This window comes from Neolamprologus multifasciatus, chromosome 4 (assembly GCF_963576455.1).
Source record: "Neolamprologus multifasciatus chromosome 4, fNeoMul1.2, whole genome shotgun sequence".
NCBI lineage: Eukaryota > Metazoa > Chordata > Actinopteri > Cichliformes > Cichlidae > Neolamprologus > Neolamprologus multifasciatus.
The window spans coordinates 10,878,181-10,887,294 of record NC_140442.1 but is presented as its reverse complement, the minus strand read 5'-3'; the positions used below and the strand labels follow the sequence as shown (position 1 = coordinate 10,887,294).

At 37.0% G+C, this 9,114-nt stretch overlaps 1 protein-coding gene across 1 annotated transcript; it reads left to right on the top strand.

Annotated features, from left to right (window-relative positions):
- The first annotated feature begins 3,011 nt into the window (after nucleotides 1–3,011).
- prkcsh (PRKCSH beta subunit of glucosidase II) lies at nucleotides 3,012–8,911 on the top strand. Its single transcript, XM_085156236.1, has 18 exons — nucleotides 3,012–3,150; nucleotides 3,383–3,502; nucleotides 3,622–3,738; nucleotides 3,827–3,922; nucleotides 4,018–4,075; nucleotides 4,195–4,312; nucleotides 4,768–4,897; nucleotides 5,095–5,179; nucleotides 5,438–5,516; nucleotides 5,610–5,693; nucleotides 5,776–5,940; nucleotides 6,021–6,111; nucleotides 6,427–6,496; nucleotides 6,684–6,773; nucleotides 6,890–6,964; nucleotides 7,050–7,149; nucleotides 7,260–7,419; nucleotides 8,677–8,911. The coding sequence occupies exons 2-17, from the start codon at nucleotides 3,415–3,417 to the stop codon at nucleotides 7,404–7,406; spliced, it is 1,593 nt and encodes a 530-aa protein (XP_085012362.1). The 5' UTR covers nucleotides 3,012–3,150; nucleotides 3,383–3,414; the 3' UTR covers nucleotides 7,407–7,419; nucleotides 8,677–8,911.
- The last annotated feature ends 203 nt before the right edge of the window (nucleotides 8,912–9,114 follow it).

Sequence of the window (9,114 nt, the reverse complement as noted above, 5' to 3'; positions counted from 1 at the left end):
CGATCGACAACAGCTCAAACCGGCCGCAGTTTGTCCAGGTGTTCGTTTCTCACAGGGTATAAATGAATTAAATACATAAACAAACAAAAGAACACGAGTGGGGTTCTTTTGAAGGTAAGACCAAGTTCCTGCAGGTCAGTAACTCAGCTTATCTGAAGACACCACCACAGACTGGTGTAAGAAAAGCCCCGTGGGCACAGCTGCGAGGCCCCCCACACACAGGCTGTTTCATCCAGTGGAATGGGAAGTTACTCAAATAAAAGATTCCCATATGCACTGGCCTTTTTTTTCAACACGTTGCTTTGTTTTGTGGCTTCTCGTTCTGTTATAAGCTATAAAAACATCAATATTTAATTGCCATACAAACACAATACTGTAGCAATTGTTTCTTATTAAGGAAATTATTAAAGTGATTGATTGCTGCCATTCTTTTTAAATGATGAGAAGAAAACCAGGGGAAGTGTTTTCTTTGAACAGTTTGTGTACAGTTTATTTTTATATCATTCTGGTGGATGGTCTGGAAAATGAATCACGTGTTGATGACTATAGCTATAAGCATTACCACTCTTGTATATAATGTAATATTGGATTGTAAATTATAAATTTATCCGCATCATCATGATTGACAAATAACCACTTAAAGTTGTTAAGTGAACCACTGCAGGCCACATCCTCATATTTCCATTTTTCAAACATATTTTCTCCTCACTCGTGCTGTCCTATTTTATTTTATTTTTTCACTTTTTACTTGTTCACATTTATTGTTCAAATCAAATATATTCGTACCAGCACTTTATTTCATCAGGTTTCGAGGCAGACGGTGTGTTTCAGGTAGTGTGCTGCTGGTTTGGTCATTCGCAGTCACTTATTGATTATATTCCACTGGGCCAAACCACAAACCCTCATTGTGAAGCAGTTAGCGTTCACCTCTCTCTGCAGGCATAACCGAACAACCCAATCATTCTCGATTAAATGTCCAGATGAGACTGAACCCATTTGACGAATGCGATCAAATGGAAGTTGAGGTAGCCACATAGGATACAGTTAAAGGAGATAAATGTGTCCTTATGTGACTTGGCCCTTTCTAGCACCGTCACCACCTCGGTTTCTTAGTAACTTTAATCACTATCTAGCCTGATAGCCTAAATGTCCATCCCGTGGTGGCCTACTTAGCTGGTTCCCATTGGGTTTGCTGTCAGGTTATTGTTGTCACAGACTGACTCCCTCTGAGAATACTTCTCTGGGCTTTAATTCATGTGTTTGTTCATGAGTAAGAAAGGTTATTCAAGGGAAAAAAAAACATGAAATGATTGTAATATTTGTAAATGATGTTGCTGTAATGTGTAAAATGTGTCCAAGTTATTTTTTATTATATTATTTTTATGAGAGTTTTTCCTCTTGACAGAGCTGAGGTGTCATTTTGTGAATAAATGCATTTAATAAGCAAACATCTATATATAAAACAATATTATAGTATATCAGTATATTTTTCTTTTATTTCACTGTTCAGTACTGTAAAGTGTGTTAAAATACAAATAAAGAAAGATTTTTCTATTAAATGCAAACTCCACTCTCCTGTTTGCTAAGTTTTTTTCTTCTTCGCATTAATGGTTTTTAATAACTCTATGCAGCTTAATACGGACAAAAAAGTGTCTAACTTCTGTTTTTGTGAGCATTACCGCCCCACACAGACAGAGCTTGGGGTGTTTCTCACCCATTGTAAAAGCTATCATTTTTTCATCATTTTTTATCACGTTTTTGACATTTGATGCTCACATCAAGTCTGATTCACTCTTGTTTTGCGTTGTTTTGTTTTTTTTAATTTAAGAAATATAGCTAAAGAAAAAGAATTAAGAACTCCAGATTTCTTATTTATTGCATCTATTACAATAAACAAGGAGAACCATTCATTACTTTTCTTGTGAATTGGACCTGCTTGTCCATGTCTTTATCTCCTCTCACTTGGATTATTGCATTTGACTATTTTTATGGCTGTTATCTATTAATTACCTCCAATCTGTTTAAAATGATTTTAACTCACTGTCACCCCAATTCTAAAGCTTTTGTACTGGCATCTTGTCGGGCTTGTTTATATTTCAGTTTAATAATCTTGGTCCTTACTTTTAAAGCCTTAAGGAGCAAGGCCAGTACCAACATTGTTGAACCACTCCACCCCTGTTCTTCAGACTGTGGCATCCTTTTTGAGACAAGTATTTTAGTAGTGTTTGTGACTTGCTTTGATCGTGTCCATTTTGACTTGGCAGTTTTTGTTAATCCACAGAAAATGTTGTTTGCTGTGGATTCACTGGAAAATTTTTTTAGACATTTCTATATTAATAGTGGATCAGGAACCTTTCTGCAATTCAATTGTTTAACTTTTGCTTAACTTATTTGGTTTACAATTAATGGCAATCGAGGTGGGGTCAGCTAAAAGTTAAAAACCCCTGGACTTCTTCACATTTTCCACAGTCATCCAGTAGGCCTACTTATCTTAATTTAGCTTGCAGCTTGGTTTATTTTCAGTTAAATTTCAGAATGGCTTAGGTTGTTTACATTTCGGTTTTTATAAGATTTACAGTAGTTCCTTTTCCCCTCACGTACTCTTAGGTAAGTATTGTAACCTTGGAATGCACCAATATTTGGACCTGTTTGGTCTAGTACAGGTAGGTTGGTACATGTTTACACCTAGATTTAAATAATATTTCCTATTTGTATTAAATCTGGTACTGTGGTTTTAAAGAGAGGCTATTGCGTAGGGACATTTTTGATATAGATTTATAAATGTGTTATGAAAGTTTAAAATCAATTTATATATGCTTAAATATAACTTACCCCATAGTTAAATATTGGTAAAAGTGCAAACAGTGATGACTACCTCTCTGACACGAGATGGCTGCGTCCCCAGAGTCCTTCAGACAAGCGCAAAGGGTCTTCCCGCTCTCCGCCAATCACAGGAGCCACACAAGAGCGTCGTCCAATCAGACTGAAACATGCCAGAAGGTGGGGGGGACACGTGATCATGCGCATGAGCTTTGTCGATACGGAACTAGACGGTGTATTGAGTGGCAGAGATTAGCTATTAGCTCTTTTGAAAACAAGATAAAATATAAAGTCTTGTTTGGGCTTCAGCGCCTTAGTTGAATTGCGAAGGTAATATGACGTTATGATATTGAAATACACTCGAAGGGTGTTTTTATATTAGCATTTTAATTTTGTAATATGTTAATGCGATAGCTAAAGGTGCTAGTTAGCATTGATTTGTTAGCTCGGGATATAAAATTGATACAGTTAGCTCAGGCACCTTGTAGTTTATAAAGTTATGGCTCCTGGTGTGCTTGCTATTGAAGCTGTGTTTAACCTGTATATTTTTTATGACCGATAGGTCGTGGTGTCGTTGCACGGTGGACTGTCATTATGTCCTGTCAGTTCCTGCTCCTGCTGTTGGTGAGTGTAGGAGTCTCCGCGGTGGAGGTCCAACGTCCTCGCGGTGTCCCTTTGTCAAGTAAGCATTTATATCTTTAAACAAGACTAAAACGCATCAATCACCGAACCTCTGGTAGTCAGCTACTTGTAATGCGGAGCTTTCATGGCACTAATAAAATAAACTTGAAACCTCGACAGAACGGCAGTTTTATGAAGAGGGCAAACCCTTTACGTGCCTAGATGGCTCCCGGACCATTCCGTTTGACAGAGTAAATGATGACTACTGTGACTGCCAGGATGGATCTGATGAGCCAGGTGTGTATATCCTGGAGTCTGATTACTCTTTTCAGAACGTTTGAATTAGGTAGTTGCTGCTAAATGTACCTGTGCTGTTTATTTTCAGGCACTGCTGCTTGTCCCAACGGCAGCTTTCATTGCACCAATGCAGGTTTCCGTCCAACCTTCATCCCCTCTTCTCGCATCAATGATGGGATCTGCGGTAATTTTTTTTTTTTAAATCATGCTGACCATTTTCATTTCTGTTCTTTTGTGTGGCTATGATTTCATTTACTCCTTGATTTTTTTTTTTTGCAGACTGCTGTGACACAACTGATGAGTACAACAGTGGTGCCACATGTCAGAACACATGCAGGTGGGATTTATACAACTTTCTTAACTATTTTTGCTTTCACTTATACTTGCATATACATATTCAATGTTTCTGGTAGATGTTTTTTATTCAGAATGTTTTATATGATGTTTAACTTGCAGAGAGCTTGGGCGAAAAGAGAGAGAGAGCTTGCAGAAGATGGCTGAAATTACAAAAGAAGGCTTTCTGCTAAAACAACAACTCATCCACGAAGGCAAAAGGGGTCTAGAGGATAAGAAGGTGTGAATGACAAAACAACATGTGGTCTTTTTGCAGTATGCCTCTGAAACATGAATCCTTAGAGTCATAATCATTTTGATGTAGAGATGCCGGTGCCTAACAAAAGACACTTGCAAATGTTTACACCAGTTACCTCTTACAAACTCACATTTACATTCAGAAACCAAATATTAGACAAATTGTGCAAAAAAGCCAAAACCAAAATAATTATAAAGTATCAAAATATGTTTTTTTGTTTTGCTTTGTTTGTTTTTTAAGTTTTAACTAAGTTACTAGTGCCACATGTGCAATAGACTAGCGTTCTATGTGACCTGTTTTGGGGCTACATTCAGTACTTACATTTTTCTGGATTTCGATGTTAGGGTATCGTTTGCTTTCTATAGTAATATATTTATATTTTCCACAGCTACTGTTTATAGGTTAAATTGTTATATTTTATAATTTTCTCTCAATAGGCCAAACTTGGAGATGTTCAGGGGGGTAAGAAGGATATGGAAGCAAAGGTGGAGGCTCTGAGAACAGTAAAGGAGTCTGCAGAGCAGCCTGAGAGAGAAGCTAAAGAGCGCCATCTGAAGGCCTGGGAAGGTAAACTAAGATTTAAAAGTATATTGCCATCTACTGTTTGTTATGAGCATGACATTACAGGTTCTCTAGAGTCTAAGCTAGATATTAAATATTGTTTGAGCCTGATTGTGTTGCAAGTATGGCTCATTCGCAACGCATAGCAAGGTCGTTAATTAAATGTTCATATATAATTTTTTTTTCTTTTTCTTTTTCCCCAGATCAAAAAGCTCTCATTCAAAAAGAAAAAGATAGCGCTAGAATGGCTGAGGTGTTTCTTGAACTCGATGATGATGCAGATGGTTTGTGAGTATTGGCACCCTCCAGAATTGTTGGGACACGTAACAAACTGAAAAATATATCTAGTTAAACAGCTGGTGACATGCCACAGAGGCCACTTTGGTAACAATAGCTACACCATGAATTGGTTGTAACTCTTTGAAACAAAGGGTTGACATGCTATTTAATATATACACTTTGGCTGATCATTATTCTGAAGTAATTTAGAATTTGTTGTAGCATTTGTCTTTATCCAAGTAATTTATATGTTCTTGTATGCCACAGTGTGTCAGTACCTGAGCTTTTGTCTCATTCTGAGCTCGACCCAGATGCAGACGGTTCCTTCACAGAAGCAGAGGCGCAGGTAAAACAGATTCTGTTTGTCTTCTGGTAAAGTTTACTGGGTTTTAGAAACTGTGACACATCAAAATGTGAACCTTTCCTTTGTTTTGCATAGGGACTGTTGGGAGGAGTGGATAAAGTAGACGCAGTAGCATTTGAATCTATGTGGAGTAATGTCAAAGAAAAATACATGTCAGAGGTAAGATGCTATACTTTTTTCTTTTTTCTTTCTATAAACAGTAAATTTCATGAGAAATTCATGTAAATATTGTTGGCATCAGTCCAACTCAGACACCCCAGCACCAGAGGAAACTTCGCGGGAGGAAATAAACGAGCCCGTCTCTGACAACGAATCTGATCAGTACCCTGACGATGATATGCCAGAGGATGAAGATGATGACGATGAAGAGGATGAAGATGATGACCGCGATGAGCATGACTATAAGGTCAGCTCACTGAATTTTTCATCAACTTCTGCTGGATGAGTCAGAGTTATTTTTGGAGTTAACTTATGTTTGATTTGCAGATCCCTCCTACAGCGAGGACTGAAGAAAAGAAGGATGATGATGAAGGAGCTATGCCTCCCTATGACCAAGAAACACAGAACCTCATTGATGGTAAGAATGCGTTTAAAACTGAGTGACTCATCCTGTCCTGAGCAATAAGTATTTGACTCATCACAGATGTAGAAGCATGTCAGTTTCCATTTTAATGTTCTAATTTGAAATGAATTATTCATTATGTTTTGCAATAAATTGTATAGAAAAAGAATTAAATTCCCCAGCTGTGTATCTTTTATATGACACAAAGTTCATTACTTATGAAAGCATCAAGAGGAAGTCATGATTTGCTCAGACCTTTTGTATGTTTGTGTGTGTTTATTGTGAGTTTGTTGTACGTGTATATTTCAAGTCTGTGCATCTGATTCCCAGCTGCTCAGAAAGCCAGGGATGAGTTTGATGAGGCTGAGAGAGCTCTCCGGGAAGTAGATGATCAGATCAGGTAAGTGCTCAGCCTGAATGTGAAGAACCCTCTTTGCCAGTAATGCAATCAGCTTTTGTTAACATAATGAGAGTTTAAATTTCAACAGCTGCATCGATTTTTTTTTTTTTTTACACAATCAGCGAGTTATTGTAATTGAAACCTGTAAACAAATACTGTTTAATTTTGGATTGGGTATTTGTTTCAGGAACCTTGAGAAGGAAATCTCTTTTGACTTTGGACCCAGTTCTGAATTTGCCTACCTCTATAGCCAGTGTTATGAGTTGACTACAAGCGAGTATGTATTATAAAAAAACAAAACAAAACACATATATATTTTTTTTAATGCTTTATATAATATTTATTATATATATTATATATTTCTGAAGGTCTAAGTTTGTCTGTTTCTTTCAGGTACATCTATAGACTCTGTCCATTTAACAGAGTAACCCAGAAATCCAAGTTTGGTGGATCGGAAACTAACTTAGGGTAAGACAATATCTTTTCTTTCTATTTTGCATGGCTTTGCTTGAGTCTTTGCTCATCCGTGTTTGCCACCATTTTCTTTGTGTAGATCCTGGGGGAAATGGGCTGGTCCTGAGGACAGCATCTATTCTGTAATGAAGTATGAACATGGAACAGGTTGCTGGCAAGGCCCCAGCAGATCCACCACAGTGAGTGACACCCAGCCAGGCATAATTTAATCTTTTCTGTCTTAATTTGACTTTAAATAATTGCTGTTATTTTACAGAGAAACAATATAATTTGTTGTTTTCCCTTTTAGGTTAAGTTAACATGTGGGAAGGAAACTGTTGTGACGTCTACCTCAGAGCCTAGTCGCTGTGAGTACCTGATGGAGTTTACAAGCCCTGCAGTCTGTCAGGAGCCCCCAAGCCTGGAAATATCGAGTCATGAGCACCAAGAACTCTAGATCTTTTTGATTAGTAAGTAACTCCCAACTTCTGAGTATTTGTAGCAAACCAGTATCATCCTCCTTTCACGTCTTCCTGTCCATCCCTTTTATATATCAAATGTTTCTTATGGCCAGCATTGTTTAAAGCTGGCATATTTTCTTTGCTTAACCAAATGAAAATGCTGTACAATGTGAAGGTTTAGCATTTCAGAATTTTTGGAAGAATTAGGTAAAGCTTCATTTTAGAAGAAGAGCAGGCCAGCAGCAAGATCCAGGTAAAGGCAAGTTCATAATAATTCATCGTAGTGATTAAGAGGGCTAGAATTAATGAAGGCAAGAACTTAATGATGTCCTGTAAGGGTAAGATGAATGCAAACGGTATACTACAGTATTCCACATTAGCACTCTTACAATAGTGCATACATCCTTTACTGCACACAGTTGGAACTTTAGAGCTTCCAGCTGTTTGAATGATGTCACAGGTATAAACATTGCTACCAACTCAGATTCTAATCTGATTGTAAAATGAGTTCTTATTTTTAGAAAGTAATTTAGGGTTTGTTGTTGAATCGCAGTTACTGTCACACATTTCATATCACAGCGATATAGTGATTGAATGAATTGATGAAATTATAAGTTTGCCCGCAAGCCGCCCACAGATGTCGTAAATTGTAAACAGATATCCGATACAGTTTTTCTTGAAATAGAAAGTGATGTAATGCTGCAAATTATGAAGCGTGGTTAATCTTAAATTAAATTGATTTCTTACAGCCATTTGTATTAGATTTTGTGGGTGATGCACAGTTGATAGTTACATACCTGATGTTAAAGTGCTTTAAAATAGTATGGTAATAGGGATTCTTATTAGAGATGCGCCAATACTCATGTTTTTAAAATAAAAATTTGGACAGTAGCTGATACTTAAGGTTTTTTTTCCTTTTTTTACATAGTTTTGGTTTGTATTTATAGATAAATGTTACTGACTGGCTAGTGGCCAGTGGCTAGAGTATCTGCCAACGCTGGTGTTTGCCACTTACATCGGTGCATCTCTAATTGATCTGGTACAGCAAAATAAAAGTTGAATGTGTCGTCCTCTAACATTAACATGGCATCCATCTCGAATGTAAGCAATAATTAGGAGGCATCCGTGCTGCAGATGCTTAGTCCTCAGGAATGAAAACCATTAGGGATCAGTGACTAAATTGTTCTTCCTTTTTTAAATAACAACAAAGACATGACTTAGGCAAACAAGCCATTGAAATAAACATGTATATGCTCCATCTTGCAGGTTGTTCTCAAGGGACCACAGTCACTACAGCAGTATGAAGTTTCCATGCTGTGAGCAGCATCACCTTGGTGTTGGTTAACAATTAAGAATAAATTCCAATGATTAGTTTCTCTTTCACTTCTGTAGCATCATCTAAATTTCCAACTTCCAGTGCTACCTGTTTATTTGAGCCTGTTTCTATCCACTGTAGTGTCATTCCATTATTTTGAAATAAACTTCTTATTGTGCTGTTAAATTTTGTGTACCAGTGCTGTTTTGTCAGAAATAAACTTTCAAATCTAAATAACTTTTCTTATGATCACAAAACATATGGATATATTACATATATCCAAACCTATTGATTATTAAATATTTAACTGAAGAGCTGGTGGAAATGTGTCATTTAAAAAAAATAATTCAGTGTGCGTTATTTTTGCAATTATCGAAACACTCAAGCCA